Here is a 20,335-nt window from a genome sequence, read left to right as displayed (position 1 = left end):
ACGAACTGTGAAGAATTACACGGTTAAGAGTACTATGTGTTTTTTTAAAAATGTTTTTACTACATTTCATATTGTTATGGGATTTGTATTTTTCTAAATAGACGTCAGAATTAAACAGCAGTAATTCATAAACAATGAAATCCTTTTCTGATGTTCTGATGCCTGTGCTAAGATTGAATAAAAATAGGCCTATCTTTGCGGAACATGTTCAATTTCTTGTTCTTTGTTTTTTAACCATTCTTTTAATGAGTGATTTCCAATAATCCTTTCAGAATATTGCCTGTGCTTAAACATTCTACACCACCTCCCATTTTTGAAGCCTATTGCGAGCAATGGACTGCATAAAGTACATTTGTTCACAATAATCATGAAGTGAAATGTTTGTGATGTGCAATTGTGATTTTAAAACAAGAGATAATGTAATTTCAGACATCTGTGCTCAAGACAGAGAAAGAAAGAGAAGGAAAGAAATGCAACTGTTTGTTCCTGGAATTGATACCTAGTAATTGAAATAGCACGTCCAGGAATGATACTACAGTGATTAGGTTATGCAAGTACCCAAACAAACAGAAATGCTTGCAGCATTCTTTGACTTCTTTATTCAGGTTTTAGTTTACTATGTTTGATGTTCACTATAGGCTACATTACACTTCTGCTCATTCCTTTTTTCTAAATTTTATACTTTATATTCATAGTAAAACAATTAATTAAACCCATAACCCACTTATTGCAGGGTCCTTATATAACGCATTGCCCTATGTTTCATTACAAAATTGTTTTCCTTCCCTATAGTAGTACCACTCATTACAGAAGAAAAAATGAGTTAACAAGAACTTAGAAAAACTATAAATAAATTATTCGTCTAATGAAAAGACTTTGGAGAAACTCGTATAGAAAAAGGTCAATTAAAATGTAAAAAAAAAAAAAAGGATTCTACTGACATCTGGTGGTGAAATGGAGAATTTGTTTTAATCCCCCCCCCCCAAACAAATTCTTACTCATCAGAACAGAACAATATAATTCCTGAGACAATGTCACGAACATATGCCTGCAAAAACAAGTGTGTGTAAACACACATGAGCAGAATAATTTGATGGGAAACTCTAGATACATCTCATCTATTCTTCTATATCCACTCTGTGCTCAGTGCAGCTTCCTCATGTCCTCCTGCCAGGAGACGTCAATCACATACTGAGCCACTTGATGATGTAGAAGTTCTTTTTGCCCACTCGGATAAGACTGAGTCCATTTGAAAGGATGTGCTGACCTGGGACCAGCACTTGTTCAGGGTTTGACTCCCTCTGGTGGTTAATCCACACACCACCATCAGTTATCATCCCATACCTAAAATACAAAGAAAGTAGACAGACCACTATTACATAAACTTTAATTTCAAAGATCCCTTCCAGCTAAGTTTTTTTTTTTTTTTTTGGCTCAGCAAAAGAGTTGTCCTAGCTGTAGGGGTTTACAGTGCACAATGAGAAGATCTATTTTTTCTTTTACATAAATTGTAACACATTAGGATGTTATGCAACATCACAGATCGGCAGTGGTAGCTCAGTGGTTAATGTACTCGACTAGTAATCAGAAGGTTGCCAGTTTACGTCCCACCACTGCTAGGCTCCTGAGCAAGGCCCTTATCCCTCAGTTGCTGAAACTGTACTCAGTCAAAATTGTAAGTCACTTTAAATAAAAGCACCAGCTAAATGCCAAAAATTTAAATGTGAATTTTAGTTTACTATAAAGTCATTCATTTTGAAGAAAAATATACTTAGTCCATTGTGTAACAGTAAAAGATCAACAACAAACTAGCTTAGACCAAAACACTGCCAAAAAACAGTTATTTTATTATAGACCAGAGATTTTGACATTGTTTCATGGGTTATAGTTTACTAGATGCATTATGATGAACAGCATTATTGTTTCTGACTGTTCTAAATATGTATGTATTGCACAATGATCTGTTAGTAGTTACCTGTTCTATTCTTTTACTGTTAACTGTTGTACCATGTGTGCAGGTCTCCCTTAAATACACCAAGGCTCAGCAGAGTATAAGGGAATAAATAATGCCTACCCTCTGGCTCCTTCAGGGATAGCCTGGCACCGGTGGCAGGCATCCAGCACGGTGGTGCCTGGATCCAGAAAGAACTCCTGGAATGGAGCTCCTCTAAACAACTCCTTCAACTCGGCATCATCCATCTGATCCAAGGCCTCAGGGCTGCTGTGGTATAGAGCGCTGGTGCACCTGGGCATATAGAAGCACACACACCATCACAGAATAAATAAATGCAAAAATGTCTGCTCCCCACTCTGTACGTTCAGCACTGTTCACAGCAATAAAAACAATGAGTTTAAAGTCACAGTAAGAACAGAGCATGGCAAGTAGCTGGGGCCACAAGGCAAATGTCACACACCTTGGGACTGTCATGCAATACCAAGACATGCTATACACCATATACACTTGATAAGGGAAGGGTCACTCTCACCTTTTGGCACTCTCCAGACCCTCCTTCCCATGGACCAGCTTGGTGACCTCAGCAGCCAGACGCTTGTGGGCACTCCTTTTTCCAGGGTCCTGCCTCTGCTGTTCCATCACCTTCTCCACTTCATCCAGAGGCAGAAAGGTGAACAGCTTCAGGTATCTGGGGGCCAATTCTATAGTTTAGTGCTCCAAGAAGGAGTTTCACTAGGCCACTTTCAGTAAAGCTTTAACCCCTCTGCTAACCCCTCTTGTGTCAGACTGTCCACATAAATGCACATTTTTCCTCTCAGACCACATCAATAGATTTTTTCATTAACTGTTCATTAAACATTTAAATCTAAATTTAAAATTCAGAAGTACTAGGGTAGGTACTGCTGCTGCTATAATCCAAAATACAGAATTGTTTCATAAATGCCTCATAACTTTTAGGGTCTGACAGGGTTAATATTAAACCTTACTCTTAGACAAAGCAAGTATGACATTTAGATACACACTGTAACTGAATTAATACATCAACAAATTGATTCCTTATGCTAAAATACCATAATCATACAATATTTCTCAACTATAAACACATTCTTATTGATTCAACATAGTTCAGTTTTGCTGCACTCATTTTGAAAAAGTCTGCACACAAATCTCAGCACATTATGCAGTTTTCATTGGGAACACACCTGTCTCATTTTCCTAAACACTGGCGTCACCAATCAAAATTCAGTATGCCAATGAACTAAACTATACCACATGTGATAACACAGTACATCATAATTATTTACACACTTTTCCAAACTGTATGGTGCATATAAACTCACACACTAATTCATGAAAGACAGTTATAGCAAAGACAAAGAAAAATGTAGCATGAAAGACCAGAGGAGGAGGCAGAGAAAAACGACAGAGACATTTAAGCAATTCTTGTGGATAAAGTACAACCCCAATTCCAAAAAAAGTTGGGATGCTGTGTAAAATGTAAATAAATGTAAATCAAAATAGAATGCATTGATTTGCAAATCCATAGACCCATATTTTATTCACAGTAGAACAAAGAACACATATCAGATGTTCAAAGTGAGACATTTTACCATTTCATAAAAAATATTAACACAGAACTTGATGGAAGCAACACATCTCGAAAATGTTGGGACGGGGCAACCAAAGGCTGGAAAAGTAAGTAGTACTAATAAAAAACAGCTGGAGGAGCAATTTGCAACCAGGTCACATGACTTGGTATAAAAAGAGACAGGGTTGATGGTCAGTATTGGATTCTAGTGATCTTTGGGCCCTGTGAAGACAGATTGCTGTGCAATCCACAATTCCAAGTTAAAGCTGTATCATGCAAAGAAGAAGCCATGTGTCAACATGATTCAGAAATGCCGCTGTCTTTTCTGGGCCAAAGCTCGTCTAAAATGGACTGAGGCAAAATGGGAAAACTGTTCTGTGGTCAGATGAATCAAAATTCTTTTTGAAAACCATGGACGCTGTGTCCTGCGGACTCAAAAGGAGTGGGACCATCCAGCATGTTATCAGCGCACAGTTCAAAAGCCTGCATTGCTGATGGTGTGGGCACCTTGCACATCTGGAAAGGCACCATCAATGCAGAAAAGTGTATATATAGGTCTTAGAACATGTGCTCCTATCCGGACAACATTTCTTTCAGGGAAGGCCTTGCATATTTAGCATGTAGACAGTGCTAATCCACATACTACATCCATCACAACAGCATGGCTATGGAGAAGAAGAGTTCGAGTGCTGAACTGGCCTGCCTGCCTGCATTCCAGACATTTGGTGCATCATGAAATGAAAAAAATGCAGCAAAGATGACCTAGGACTGTTGAGGAGCTAGAAACCTACATCAGACAAGAATGGGACAACGCTTATCTCCCAAAACTCCAGCAATTAGTCTAGTCATTTCCCAGACTGTTGTTAAAAGAACAGGCCCTGTCACAACTTTTTTACATGTATTGCTGCCATCAAGTTCTATATTAGTTAATATTTTTCATGAAATGGTAAAATGTCTCACTTTCAACACTGTGGTCTATTGTGAATAAAATCTAGGTCTAAGATTTGCAAGTCATTGTATTCTGTTTTTATTTACATTTTACACAATTGGGCTTGTATTTTTTGTGTATTTACAGAAATATAAATGTGCAGTACTGAGGCAATATTGTATTCCCCCAATGTTCTTTATGTAATACAGAAGTTAAAATGTTTTTGTGTCTCATCACATCTTATGGGTAGTTCTATGAACAGGTCCATGAATGTAAATACCGAAATGGCTTATTCAGTGGCTGTTTTTGCAGTCTGTGTGCGGTAATCTGTGTGGATTATTTGGTTTTGAGGAGTGTATGAAGAGTTTTTCTCTGCTGTTGTAAGGTTCTGAGAATAGTCTGTGTGGTTAAGAGCTTTGGGTTTTTAGAGACAGTAAATATGTGAAATGTGCAGAGAAATGTGTATAACCAATCAGCAAAAAATGTAAACCAGATGACGACAACCTTCACTGAATTTCTCTTTGTCTGAAATGATGCCACTGAAGGACAGAGACTAATTTTGGTGGTAATTTTCTTATGTACTGAGAAGAAGCTAGTTAGTAGCGATTCTAACAGTGACAAGTGGCCAGCCACACACCTGTAACATTCAACCTCCAAGCTCTGGTCTTTAAATGCAACATTAATACAAAATAAACCATTAATACAATAAATGCTCAACACAAGCTTTAAATGCAAAAGGTCCATTTCGCATAAACCCGATATTTTCAAGTCTGCCCTGCTCAGGAAGTATTAGGTTATCCTTAAAACAGAGTCCTACCTTTCCACTGTGCTGTCTGGCAGCCTGAGGAAGTACTGATAGAACTCAAATGGAGATGTTTTGTCCCAGTTCAGCCACAATGCATTGCCAGCGGTCTTCCCCAGCTTGTCTCCCACTGAAGTGGTCACCAGAGGAATGGTCAGTCCATAAACCTCCTCACCTATCTTTCTACAAAGGAAACATTGGGAACAAGCCAAAGGAACTCTGATCACATAGGCTTCACAGAAAGAGTTGTAACAGACTCTACTTCAAACACAGAATAACAGAAGGGGGGAAATGGGTAGGGAGACAGACAGACAGAGCTGCACTGCAGTTTCTTGCGTTGTGTTCTGCTTTGTCTTTTATTTGACATATTATTCCTACTTGTGAATTAAGTCATGGCCAGACATTAGGTTCCCGAGTTGATCTGTTCCTCCGAGCTGTATCTTGCAACCGTATAGCTGGTGCAGATAAAAGAAGTCATAAGCCTGAAACAGCTGGTATGAGAACTCGGTCATACTCATGCCTTCCGCACTCTTTAACCGGGACCGGACGCTGTGCCTGCTCAGCAAAGTGCCCATTCGAAAATGTCGCCCCACGTCTGACAAAAAGTCCACTACATTCCAGTCTTTGTACCAGCTGGCATTGTTTACTATAGATATGGTGCCTAGTTTCTTTGGGTCGCTGCAAAAATACAGTTCGTGATTTGTGAATATTCTGTTTAAACTGTCCAGAATACTCCTGGCGTTTCCCTCAACAGCTGCAGATGAGAGTCGCTCCCTCTCCTTCGTTTTGCCACTTGGATCACCGATCTGGGCAGTAGCACCGCCGATTAGTGCGATCACATTATGCCCCGCGTTACGGAAATGAAGCAGGCCGATAACAGCGAGTAGATTCCCGGTGTGGAGGCTGTCGGCGGTGGGGTCAAACCCACAGTACACAGTCTGCGCACCCGTTTTAAGTAGCTGTGGTAGCTGAACCTGAGACGCGTGTTCGGGAAAAGAGTCTTTTAATACGCCTCGCTTGTGCATCGTGAAGAGAAGTCGGTTTCTAGTCTTTGGAGAACTATAAAACGTAGCTCTCGGAAACAAAGGCAATGCCGTAATTTTCAGAATAAATGATTTTCCTCGCCATACTTTAGAAACGTTCCAAACACAGGACGCCGCCATGTTAGAAGGTATGACGTAAAAAAGCGCCAACTACTGCCATCTACTGGATATATTCAGGACTTACAATTTGCTTTTCCTATCATTACTCTAGTATTAGGCTAGGGTTGATTAGGTATTCTAGGGTATTCTGCGTATTGTAACATGCACTACCGACACCTCTCTGTTATTCTTTTTCTATTCAATTTTGAAAAACCGTGAAATTGAATAGGATGTGTTAGGACTGAGTACGTTGGGTATAATTGCATATTAACAACATTGCCCCATATTGCATGTCGGCTAGGGGCCATTTAGCCAACAGGTGGCGCCCTATTTTCTGTTTAGGGACTAGGGGTTACGTATAAGTGGTTGGATTCACGAAGGAGCCAGAAATGCTTGGTAATGCGTATTGGTGCACCAATTGTTTTTTTTTTTTTGGCTTCACCTTCAAAAGCAGAAGATTCGAACTTCCCGTCGGACTTGTCATGAAACGTATTGATCTTATACCGTGTGTACAGTGGTAGTCAAAAATAATTATTCGTCTGCGCATATGCCTTTGATGTGTGTGAAGTGATCTGTCCACTACAACTATTCGACTGGTAGCCGACTTTGTACGAGTAGCATCAGAACATATGTTCGGTGCTCAGTATCCAGCTTCCTAGAAAACATTATATAATTCATCGTTTGTTTAAAGACTGATAATTGATTAAACAAGTGAATTTGGGCGTACTGCTCGGATATAATGAAAACCTTTCTTTGACTGCACAGCACGGACGTAATCGCCAATGTACAGAAACATTGGGCCTTTAGTAAGTGCGCGTATGCTCTGCCATCTATAATGTGGCGGGAATACGCTCCTGTTTGGTATCTGAATGAAAACTGATTCATATCAGGGCAAGTAACATTAACTGAATAGACAAACTACTGCTAACGTAAGTTGCAGTCAGAGGAGTGTGTGGAAATACGAGCGAGGATAAGTGTAAAATACATGGGAAGTATTACTTATGACCATTAAAAAAGTTTATAAGTTTATAGTACACTACATAGTCAGGTATCCACATCCCTTTGGCCATCACTTATGAACTCTTCAGACATCCCAGACCATTCCATTCAGGATCCATTCCATATAGGTTTAAGCGAGCCAGATTCCTGCTATTGCTCATGAGTAAAGGGAGGGTACACTAAATATTGTAGCCTACAAAAGCTGTTTTTCTGATTTCTTTTTCTGTTTTTAATGTTGCATACAAATGTATTCTGTTTTCTGGTTGTATTCTAATAAAAGAAATAATCCTATATGGTCATTACCATTGCTAAGACACACAGTACTGTAAACAGTGATCTTAGGCTTGTGCACAGGTCATGAAGCTCCCAAAACAGTGTTGGTGCTGATGGTGTGTCAAGAGTGCGGTGAGTGATGCAAACAGTACGTGAGTTTTATATGATGAGAGCTTCAGAACTCAGTGGTTCCACTCTGTGGGTTTGCCTGGTCTGCTGGTCTACTTCATGGCTGTGCTGCTTTTGCTCCTAGACTCATCTGCTTTATAATAATAAACTTACTGTTGTCCAGGACATATCTAGTTAGCCAGAAATTTCACGAACTGGCTTCTGGTGAAGGTCACACCCTATGGAAGTGTCACATCTAAAGTCACTGAACTTTTCAGTATGACCCAATCTACTGCTGCTGTTTGTCAATAGCTATTACATGCCTATGTGCTTAATTGTATACACCTGTTAACAATGGGTGTGTTTAAAACACCTGAACTCAATAATTATGAGGGGCATTCACATCAAAGCAGTGTGAGGTAGATATGAAGGCTGGAAAAGGATGTAAAATTCTACTGTATAATGCTCTTGTCTTTCTGGTGTGCATCACTGAACATACAAGAAACTTGATTGTCTTTCTAGCTGCCAGTACATCTTCACGGCAGTAGGCTGTTACCCTTCTGGATCACCTGATAGCAGGTAATTAAAATGTAAGAAAACAACCAAAAAACAACCCTATAGCATTATCCCTCTTCCACAAAACTAAAGTTGGCGCAATGCAGGCAGGTAACATTCTTCTGGCATTCACCAAACACACACTTCAGACAGATGTGCCAGACAGAGAAGTTAGATTCATGACTCCAACATACATGTTTCCACTGTTCCAGAATCCAGCGGTGGCATGCTTTAGTCCACTCCATCTGATGCTTGGTGATGTAAGGCTTATGTGCGGCTGCTTGGCCATGGAAACCCATGCCATGAAGCTCCTGGTACACAGTTTTTATGTTGATGTTAATGCCAGACAAGGTTTGAAACTGCAGTTATTGAGTTAGCAGAGCATTGGTGACTTTTACGCACTTTGTGCCTAACTACTCAGTGACCCTGCTCTGTAACTTTGTAGTATGCCATTTCGTGGTGGAGCTGCTGTGGTTTCTAAACGTTTCAACTTTTCAATACCACTCAAAGTTGATTGTGGAATATCTGGAAGGGAAGACATTTCATAAGCTGACTTGTTGCTATTTGCATCCTATTACAGTAGCACACTCAGGGTCAGCGATCCCATTCCTTCACAAATGTTTGTAAAAGTAGACTTCATGGCTAGGTACTTAATTTTATACACCTTTAACACCCAATTCAGTGATTAACAGGTGTGTCCTAATACTTCTGTCCATATAGTGTAGTTCTGCTTTTAATGACTTAGCACTGAGGCTCCTTATTCAGACCATTCCATACCAAAAAATGACAATGTACCAGCCACACTAAAAATAACTTTAGATTTGAGCTAGAATGATTGTTGCCCACCTAAGGATAAGTCCTAATAAACTGTCCAAAGGTTATCTGAACGTGCTTAATTTTCATATTTAATTTTCATATATAAAAAACATTAGTACCATACATGATTTTTACAAAGATAGTTTATTTCATTTTGATACAATGGATTACTTGTGAATTCACTGACTATATACACTTTTTTCAAAGGCTAGTGCTGCTAAAAAAAAAGAAAAATAAATACCACTGGAGGTTTCCACAGTAGTGAGTTAAAAAGACAGGGAACACCTGCTATAAATTTGCATTTGACTATCAAGTGTCTTTAAAGTTTACATGCCACAGGTTGACAGAAGTTGGGCTATGAAGGGTAGAAACATTGTCTGCCTTCTTGGGACCTGAGCTATGGTAAATTCAGGAAGACTACAATACACATTTTCCCTGATACAGTATCAATAAAATCCCTTATAGATCATACTGTGCCTTTTAATTCCAAAGTAAAGTGTAACTTTCAAATATCTGAGCTCCATGTTTATTTAAATGAAATATTTGCTGTTCACTATTCATTTAATCTATTAAAAGCCAAAGACAAATTCTTGCCTTTGAGAATAGCATGAACAAATCTGTCATATATACAAGGTGGGGGGGATGTGACCATAACATCTTATCAAAAGTATTTTTAAAATACAGATTTTTACCTGCTTTTTAACTACTGATATCCTTACCATAAAAAATGGGTAAACGATCATATTCAGAAATGGTCTGGTGTATTTGCTTATGTGTACACAGGCAGTAAAAATGACATCCAAATTTATATGTAATTCAGAATAGGACCATATTCATATGCAAATGCAGACATTTAAGTAATTGATCATATGCTGATTGATAATGTGCCTGAAGTTATGATTCTGATTGAACTGATATTTCCTAAGAAGGAAAACACCTTCTAATTTATACCATTTACCAGCCTTCCTTACATATTCCCTGATGAGCAGGGGGACAGATATACTAAAGCTATTAGCTTGAATTTAAATTCTCCAATGGAGCGAGTCACTGGGACAAATAGTTTATCATGGTCCAAATACTGAAACTGTATTTGCTAATCAATCTGAACATAATGTTCAGCATTAGTAAAGTAGCTAATCTAAAATATGAAATCATGAATGAAACTAGACATAGGAACCACAGACATACAAAAAAAATACTCCAGCTTGTTTCTGAAATTTCCTGACAATACAACAGTACTGTTACAGAATGCACCATGAATAGAGAAAATCATTCGATTTATAAATTGTTTGGCTTGATTTGTGTCAAGTTAAAGTTATGAGAAAAAACAAACAAACAACAACAACAACAAAACGGGTTAAGGTTGCCCTTAATTACGGATCTTCTAACAGTTCTACCTGAGACCAAAGTCTGTTATATGGGCTAAAAACTAATACACTCCATAGTGAATAGAACATTTGACCATACCAATAAATTCTAGGATTGTATACTCATAGACCTCATACTGAGCTAGAGAAAAACACCTTTACCAAGACTTGTAATATTCATGACTGAGTGTGAAAAATGACCCAAGATTTCTTAGTATGAGAACTTTTAGACAAGATGGTATTTAGACAAAAAGGTCTACATCAAGAGTGGCTATGAGATTATAACATATCTCTGGATCTTTGCTGAGTGATGCTATTGCAGTACACAAAAAAGAACATGAGAATTTCTCTTCAGGACAGTACAGTCTATTAGCTGGTTAGCCATTTGGCTATTCTAAGGGCACTCTAAAACAATCATGTTTATTTCACAACATTAATAGGGATGGTTTAGCCTTAGTATAGAAAGCTCAAACACCATTAAAAACAACCATAATAGTGTGTTGTGCACACTTGCTCTAGCCCAGTGCAACTCAGACCTGGACCACTAATCTGAATCTGGTCCTGGATTGTGCAATCCCTGGTATTTAAGTGAACAGTTAATGTAACTGCCTGGCCACTGAGCCATCCCACTGGGCTCCTAGATAAAGGGAGCATGTACAAACAGACCTATAGGCCTGGGATTTGAGGACCACTACTGAATGATCTGACTTTATGTATACTATTGAAAACTAATACACCACAGTGCAATGAATCCTCAGTAGTGCCAATAAGATCTTAAGAGGGAAGTTGTCACTAACACAATATAATATGTGCAGGGTAGTTTTAACAAACAGGCTATATAAAGTATACACAGCTCACAAAGAAGCTGGGATATGCAAAGAGAAGCATTTCATTGAACTGTACCCGTGTATATGTATATACGTCCAAATAAAGGCATTCCATCTGTCCTAGATCCTATCATATCTTAATTAGATCTCACAGTGACCCATTGAGGAATGGCTAGTGATACACGGGAAAGGTCATCTCTACAGGTAAACAACCTCCATGAGTAAAGAGGCAACATTTAAGATGCAACAAGTGTGAACATGCACAGGCTACTTGCATGCTAAGAGCAAAATGCATATAGAAGACTGAGGCAGCAGGAATTAATGCAACTGCATTGCTTTGGCTTTGCTGCCCAAGTTTTCATGGAAATGTTAGCGAGCAATAACATTGCGATTACTTTGCATTTGTGACTTTTTGTTTAATGCACTTATTGATGGTATAAAATAAAATAAAATAAAACAAGAAACCATGTTTTCCCCCTTGCCTTTCAGAGCACTAAGAATCATCTTTCATATAATGTGGAACTACTATGGTGTGGACTAACTGTATTTGTCATATTGTTAAACCTATTGCATGGTCTGTTATGTTGAATATTTAATAACCAAATTGTAACTTCTTAGAATGACTAAGAATGAAAAAGGACTGGTGCCATAACCCAAACATGTTACTGTGCTGTTAGAATAATTTTTCATTTCATCTTGTGGTGCCTTTTTCTGCAGTCTCCTAATTTCTGCAGGTTTAACATGGAATAGCCCTTTTTAGAATTACAGTTACAGCAGATTTTTAATGTGAAAGATTTTAAGATTCCCACAATCAAAGCAGATTTTTTCACAACTTTAAACATGCTTAATGTCAGGCTCTATTGCATACTGTTCATGATTTGAGATGGGCCTCTTGAAATCAGGTTGAAATCAGAAGTCCAAGAACACAAGTGAAGTGAACAATTACATCTGAGCTGATGTATAGGAGCATTTTGACCTGCTCAAATAGATTCAAACAAAGTATTTCATGGATATATATGGGAAATCAGATAGACTCAGCTATGTAAATCAGCTGTGGTTTTAGTGGATAAACGTCTTTATTTCATGTCTCACCTTGGTTTCATTTAAATTAGTAAAGTGGACATCTCTACAGTTATGAGACGTCCGATAAAAATGCACGACTAAACTATTTAGGTTTTTTGTTGATGTTGTTTATCATCAACACTTGATTTTAATAAAATGGCAGTTAACCTTTAATGTTGATTTAATTAACACCTAATGCTGATTAAAGAACGTATACCAAAGTTTTGAAAAATCAGTAAGCTTTATCAGTTGCTTTCAGTATGACCTAACACCCTCCCATAATTACAAGATTACACAGGCATAAGGCAAAAATGTCTGTTGAAAAGCTGTCACCATTTACTGCTCACAATAATCTGGCTGACAGCTTTTTACCATGCCCGAACATGCAAAAGATGTATAAATTAAACCCATCCATAAGTTTCTACTTACCAAAAACCCCCAAAAAACAAACATTTTTGGTGTGGTTGTTCTGACAGTAACAGCAAAACCTGCTGTGGTTGTGAACAAAAAATGGTTGAGTATTTCCATTTTCAGTATATTACAAGTAAGTAGCAAACCAGGCAAGTTTGCTTGCTGTGGTTGCTGGGACAACCAGAGATGGTAGAAAAACCTTGATCCCATTACTCCTATTTCAGGCACTTCACCCCATATCAGTCCTAAGTTAAACAAAATCTTGTGAATTGTCATCTAGTGTTCCTCCTTTGTATGTTACATACTGTTTGTCTGACTGGCATGGCCAGAATGTGCAAAGCAGCCTGATCATCCCTGATTCAAGCAGTCACCCTGCATCAGGACTGAATTGTTTCTGAGATGAAGAATAGACAGGCCATCTGTGACTGAAATCCTTAATTGAGGGAGGATATGGAGACATTGGGACTCACCCAAAGACAAATATGGAAAACAGAAGAAAGAGATAAAAGGTGACAGGTACTGCTACAACAAAAAATCTATAGCAAGAAATTCATCTAAAAAGACTGCTTTCTCAAAAAATTCAAAAGCAGCTTAACTTGCTAGCTTAGTTTAATTAAACATCAGCTTGTTAAAATGATAGCATAGTATGGAAAGAGGTGCAGGTATAGTTTCTCTAAAGGCATTGACGGAGAGGTATGTGATCTGGGCAGACCATCTTGTGCAGGGAAACTGCATAGATGCATGTACACAGTGAACAAAACTGCTATCTACAACACTTTAGACTGGGTCAGTACACTAGAAAGACTGGGTCAGATGCAGGCCGCATCTGGGTACTCATCTATTTCTTGGGAGTGATGTTTTTGCTATAACTACAATGCTAAACAATTTTTTTTTTCTTTTTATTTTATTTTTTACCAATTTTATAGTAAATAAAGGAACGTTATCTTACAAAAGGAGTGTCAGAACATTTTTTGCTTCACCTTGTGGCATGGTCAGTGTCTGGCTGCCACTGATGACAGACATTAAAACAAACAAATTTACCAAATTAATCATAACTGGTAAAAAAGCCTTAGAAATATATTAGAGGCTACAAAGTGCCAGAACAGGCCTGTTTAGAACATACAGTAACATCACTGAGCCTGGATCAGCTCTCCTCATCCATAGAAACAACAACTGACCCTACCACAGCACTTTTATTCTGAGTGGTGTGAAACATATGCCTCCTAATGTCAGGGGCTGATGCTAAGATTCAGGTGACCTAAAAGGGTCACTGAGCTGGCGTGTGTGAAGGGACTGCTGGCTTGAGGCACAAATGCTAACAGAGGGAGCTGCCCTTCAACATCTTTTACGACACACATAATCCTACAACTTTTACAACTTTTTCCTTTCTTTTTCATGCTTTCCTGTTTATTTATTTATTTATTTATTTGCAGAGTGCACTGCAGCAGTAACCGGAGGTCTGCCCTGAAGTCACTTGTGTGCTCTTTGTGATAATCTGTGGGAGGCCAGTTAATGTAATGATTCAAGTAATACAGATTTCATGCAGATCTGCCAACACTTACTGATCCATAAACTGTTTTTATACCAGTTATGTCTGTTCTACTATGTACATATTACAGGTCTGTATTACTAATTTCAGTTTCAAGGATAAAGACATATTGCTGCATAAAGAGGTCTGTTTCCAGACGTTTTTTTTGCAGTCTGTGCAGGTCGGTGTGCAATCTTTTATGAAGTATCAAACAGATCATAAAAGTATCATAAAAAAACATATCAGACCAGTCTGAAACTGCCCCCCGCAAATCCCTCAAAGACAGGAAGGTTCTAGTCAAAAACATCACTTCTGTACATCCAGCTGGCTGGTTTCTTACCCTTGACATTATTGTGTTCTCTGTATAGTGGTTTACTGGCAACCCTTCAGATAGAGTTACAGTGTTTCTTTAGCAGGGATGCATTCAAGAGGCCCTTGAGAGCATATCCTTATTTCTTCTTGGAACAAATGAGCCTCTGCATTCCCAGACAAGCCCTCAATCATCAGGGAAGGGTAGGGCTGAACTTGCCCCTCCCCTCTTGCCCTTTCCCCAAGCCATACCCCACAAAAAGGGCCAGGGATTGAGCGCGTAGCCATACGTGTCTTCCTCAGTACATGTCTCTGTAGATCTCCTGTAGCAGAGGATGCAGGGATGTATCCTCGGTCTTCTTGATCTCCTGCACTAACTGGGCATGCTCAGTGACGAGCTCACGCAAATCGGCTAGTTTCTGCAGCAGTTTGGGGAAGAGGAAGGCATTGTCTGGGTGGTTGTTCAGTAGGTGCACCTGAAGCACACGGATGATGCTCTCCTGCATGCGCTCAATGTGAGGGATGTTCACCAGGCCTGGCCGATCTGAGGAACAGGAAGTGTAGGCTTTACTCCACTTCCTCAGACATCATGTCCAAAAGTCACACTGTTCAGTCAAATAAACTTAACTACCTTAAAGGCAACCACTATGCAACAGTGGTGTCTAATACCCAAAAACACCAGTAATGTTAAGACTCAGAAATGAACTTGACTCTGTAGCTCACCAGACAGGCTCTCTTTCACTCACTTCTGTCACCTTACCTCCACAGCAGATGATAGCAGCCACAAACAGAGCCAGGTCACTGTCGTCCAGTTCTAGGGCGTTGAACTTCATGGCAAACTGGAACTTGGGCTCCATCATGTCACTGAATGGCCGCCGTAAGCTCTTGAGGAACTCCCTGGTGATGAAGCCACTTCCATAGGCCACCAGCAGACCATCCTTGTTCATGCAGGAGGCCAGCATAGCAAAAAGAGCCTCATACACACCATACTTCAGGAGAGTTACCTGGGGTAGGCAGACATTTGGGTTTATCTATAGTAGCATTGCACTGTGTGACACAGCAAACTCAGAACACTTCAGATAAGCAGGGGAGGCAGAAACACTATGATATTCCATCGAAAATATAACCAGTTTCCAAAGCAGCTTTACTTTTGTAAAATATGTTTTGGGCTGTTTTATTCCAAAAAACTCCAATGTAGAATAAATGCTTCATGATAAAGGAGGTCTTCTCAAATATGACCTTTTTAAATCCAAATAAATGGATAAATATCCAATACTCTTCAAGACTTCTTGAATAATTCCTGTGAGCTCAGCTACATTGCTTGCCATCCGTTGAGTGACTGGAACCGACCTGATCGTTTAGGTCCAGGTTGCAGAAGTCTGGCACAGACTTTGCAAACTCTGTGAGTTCAGTGACGGTCTCCACAGATGTGCACTGACAGCAGTGGAAGATGCGCACCTCGGCCTCTTTATTGAGCAGGCCCCCTGAATTGCCCACCATCTTGGCCACCAGGGTCTGCTCAGCCAGCTGCAGGGTCTCCATGTCATGAATGACAAAAGGCTACAAAATAAAGCGAAGTGAGCCACAGAGTGAAGAAGGGTCAAACTGTACTAGCATGATGCTTGAAGGAAATGGTCCACTAATAGTACATAATATTTTTCAAGAGCTTCCATTTGAACCACTGGTCCTATAGAAAAACACACATTCTTCACGGAATCATACATGGACAATAAAGAAGAGGACAACAACAGATGAACCCACAGAGAAGTTTCAGTAAAAAAAGGTAAGGAATACCACAGTCAATCCAAACACTAAACTAAACACACCATTCAACTCATCTCTTTTGTGGTCTCAAACTTTGATTCACAATTTGCAAAAACAGTACACTTCCTTAGACATGACAGTTCTTGATAACTACAGATTCAGACACATTATTAGACATATTGTACTGCAGCAGTGCTGAGACCAAGTGTCCGTGGCTGTCTGGCTCCCTCAATCAAGAGCTCTTCTTCCCACACATGTGATAGGGGCAGAAATGATTCCTACTGAAATCAGCCTGCCACCTGCAGCTGGATGTCATTTTGAAGGTGCTTTAGAAGTCTACACTTGACCACTACATCATAAACAGGTTTCTGAAGCTGTTTAACTGGTTATATAGTGACCTTTTCTTCACAGAAGAGCTTGTTTCTGTAGTGGGAGGTTACATTTTTACAAAAATGAAGTTGAGCTTGTTTGATAGTCTGCAGATATAACCTCTTCTTAACACTGGCTCTTTTAACAGCTTAGAATATGTTGATGTCTGAGGAGTAAAATTGGAAAGTGACAGAGATTTGGAGTGGAGGCTGCTGGAACAAATCACTTGCACATCACTTGAGTCATCACTTTAACACATCTGTACAGTAACACCCAGTAAATCTGCAAATTAACCGAATGGGATTAAAATGTGGGAAGATCCTCACTTTCATTAGAGCTGAGGAGTGTTTGACTCAGAAGAATCAGTACACTGTGTGGGATGATACTAGGATGAAAGACTTCACCAGCTGTTTGGTTTGATCAAGGTTAGGTTAATGTCCCAGGGACTCATGAGCACAGAAATCTATAGTCAAGTGGAACTGACAGTCATGTTGGTGTTGCAGATGCAAGTACTTATGAAGTAGCCCTTCCCTCTCTTGCATGTATCTACATGAAGACGGTGGAATTTGGGGGCTATTCATACACTCAACCACTGTATCTATACACTTAGCCACTCCTTATGGATTATGTGTGAGCCCAACATATTTTCGCAGTAGTGCACTCTGCTTTTTGATAAAAGGTACATGTATTAATGTAGCAAATAGACACATGCAACAGGTAAACTTACTGGTGTGCTTGTCTTGCCCGTCAGGATGGTTCGTGCTTTGGATTTGTTCATACTGAAGTTCTTCAGATAAGCCTCGTATATTTGTTTGGCCAATGTTTTCTGGTCAGCTAGCTGAGGATCCTCCACTTCCCGTTCGCATGTCAGAATCTCCGCCTTCAGCTTCAGCTTTTCCGACTGGGGCATCCGGCCAAAGCGGATAGCTACATGGCAAACACACAACACTCTCTCAGCTCAAACAAACTCAGTATTACACATGCTGAGTATGCTGGGTCCTGATTGCTCTTGGTAGGTTTGCATACAATAAAAGCTTTACATTTGAAATTCCATAAGATTTACATGTGACAACTACATTTAAGGCCTATACCTTTACTTGGGGAAAGACCAGTTCAGATGAACTATGGGTAAATTAACTTGACATTTATTATTTTGACTGACTGAGGCTATCATGGCAGTTTGTCTTCTTGCATCAACTACATAGATGAAGATGACAAAAGATTTCAGCATTGGTCGTAATGAAGATAAACACAGACAAACACTGGCATGGAAACACGCTTGATAGAGAATTTGCTAGGCTAATAAAACCCTGGGGGAAATGATTACAAATTTGAACAAACTATTTGTAATTCATGAGCTCAGGGTGACTGTTGTCTTGGTATTAGACCCCAGGGACTTATGCAAGATGGATTTCAAGCTGGATTTCCTCCAAATGGGGAAAACATTGTGTGTTTATCATATAAAGAGGACATTATGACCCTGTATTTGGATGTTGGGGAATTTTAGCTGGCATTTCAGAATTAGTTTATCCGCTAAGCAAGTTTACCCTCACCTCCAGTTTTTGCAGCCATCCAGTGATGATGCATAAATGCTCAGTAACAAATTCTACAATTCATATTAGTATTGGCAACCATTTTCATCATGTTAAACCTATATACGTAGAGTGCAGTGCTTTCAAATACTGTCAATCTCAGGAGTTAAAAAGAGACCCAAACCTGTATCTCAAATGCTAATCAGATTAGCCTTGGACTGGCTGTAAACCTCATTTGTTTAAGCAATGAGATGTGCGCACACGCACACGCGCGCACACACACACACACACACACACACACACACACACACACACACACACACACACACACACACACACACACACACACACACACACACACACACACACACACACACACACACACACACACACATCACAATAAACCCAACATTTCAAGGCAAATGCCATTCTAGAGAGTAAGTGTTCAAAAATCAGCGGAGGCTCAGAAATTCCACTGCGTGAAAGGTGAGGCACATTGGCTATGGTGTATGAGTACTTATTCAATGAGGTGGAGCATGAAGTAACTGCACCAGGCTCATGCTGCACAAGGGTAAGCACACGCAGGTCAGTGTAAGCACACATAGCCCAGCATAAGCACATGTAGCTCACATTTGCTAGGCTGGTTCAGAGGATGAGGATTTGGCCCATCTGGCCAAACCTTACCTCATTAGCTGGAACATAGTATTGTACCCGTGAGCTCTGGAATTTAGCAGGAATATTAAAAGGGTATTATACTGTACTGGAGTTTTTAGAGAGAATGGCAAACCTACTTTTTCATCAAAATCATTCTCTTACTATGATGATGGGAATCCTCAGCTGAAAATCTCTTATAGGTTAGCGCTCCAAAAATGCTCGGTAAACTCACCTGAAATGCATTTTTCTTTTTTAAAAAGTGCATACTTGTGACATTGGAAAAAAAAGTGTCCACATACAGAGGACGATATCAGCGTACTCTCCAGCTAGTCAGAGCAAGCTACTGAAGTGGAGGTGTACTTTCAGTCCTGTGACCACTGAACGTCTGCCAGACTTGTGAGATAGATAGGAATAGCATGTCCTTACTCTAATTCTAAACTTGTGTTATAACATGGGCAGCAGATCGTATGACAGTTGGACAACACCACAGAAACTGATGGATGTATCCCTTGCTCCATCAACACATAATTGGCATATTCTATAATGGAGCACCTATCTATTACTGATGGACACGAAAAGCATGCATTATTTTTAATGTAGCAATATCATTATAGCATTCAGTATGATGCCAACATATTACAAAAGAGGAAAAAAAAAAGACATGAGGTGATATGGACATTATTTTAAGATCTTAGTTTATCTCAAGAGATTGCCAGTATTCTTATTGGTGTTTTAGAATAGAGAAAAGATTCAGCAACCATTGGTACAACAGCATATTACTGGAGTATATATTTACATCGGTACTTACATAAATGTTACACAGTTGGACAATACATAACTTTTATGTATTTTCATTTACAATTAATATTTTAAATGTGTACATCTGGAATATGTACATTTATTTTAGTAAAGGGCCAAGAGATGTTTACTTTGAGGTTCGTTTCTGGTTATGATGTCACGGATAAAAGAGCTTGTGGATCCTTTACTCATTCTAAAGCTTTTTGCAGTGGAACTATACCATTATTTCAGTGGTGAGGGGTAGGGGTCTCATTCCATCTGGCATAATTCGTGAACCCGGACGACTTGTGCTGACACTCTTCCATGAAGTCACACAGACTACTGGCATCCTCTCTGCTATTTTTAGTATGACCCCACAAAGGTGCTGTGCATGTTAAGGGTCAGCATGCCAGGCTGCACGTTTACACAAACGAGGTGCTGGTACAAACAAAGCATTTTGGGTCATGGACTTTGAGTGGAACATGGTGCCAGAGCACACATCCTCCACCTGCCGAGCACGTGGACAGGGAGCCACAGCAACAAGAGTGGGGAAGGGTCACCCTGCACCTC

The 20,335-nt window shown here is 39.6% G+C and overlaps 2 protein-coding genes across 5 annotated transcripts in view; both read right to left on the bottom strand.

Moving 5' to 3' along the window:
* Positions 1-576: 576 nt before the first annotated feature.
* On the bottom strand, positions 577-6,466 carry yars2 (tyrosyl-tRNA synthetase 2, mitochondrial). The gene is made up of 5 exons (XM_027019963.3): positions 5,651-6,466; positions 5,288-5,455; positions 2,487-2,642; positions 2,075-2,245; positions 577-1,344 (listed from the first exon to the last, which is right to left on the bottom strand). The coding sequence occupies exons 1-5, from the start codon at positions 6,433-6,435 to the stop codon at positions 1,185-1,187; spliced, it is 1,440 nt and encodes a 479-aa protein (XP_026875764.2). The 5' UTR covers positions 6,436-6,466; the 3' UTR covers positions 577-1,184.
* A 2,824-nt stretch (positions 6,467-9,290) lies between these two features.
* Positions 9,291-20,335, bottom strand: part of pparab (peroxisome proliferator-activated receptor alpha b) — a 26,932-nt gene continuing 15,887 nt past the window's right edge. For 2 of the 4 annotated variants that reach the window (XM_027019959.3, XM_081712263.1), the window contains 4 exons: positions 17,530-17,729; positions 16,020-16,229; positions 15,430-15,673; positions 9,291-15,213 (listed from right to left, as the gene is read on the bottom strand). In XM_027019959.3, the coding sequence (XP_026875760.1) occupies positions 14,969-15,213; positions 15,430-15,673; positions 16,020-16,229; positions 17,530-17,729 (899 nt within the window). In that variant the 3' untranslated portion in view covers positions 9,291-14,968. Of the gene's footprint in view, positions 15,214-15,415; positions 15,674-16,019; positions 16,230-17,529; positions 17,730-20,335 lie in introns of all 4 variants that reach the window. The other 2 variants (XM_081712262.1, XM_081712261.1) reach the window with 2 other exon arrangements.

Source organism: Electrophorus electricus, chromosome 4, assembly GCF_041902795.1.
Source record: "Electrophorus electricus isolate QZ-2024a chromosome 4, ASM4190279v1, whole genome shotgun sequence".
NCBI lineage: Eukaryota > Metazoa > Chordata > Actinopteri > Gymnotiformes > Gymnotidae > Electrophorus > Electrophorus electricus.
Note: the sequence above shows the minus strand (reverse complement) of the source record. Positions and strands in the feature narration are given on the sequence as shown.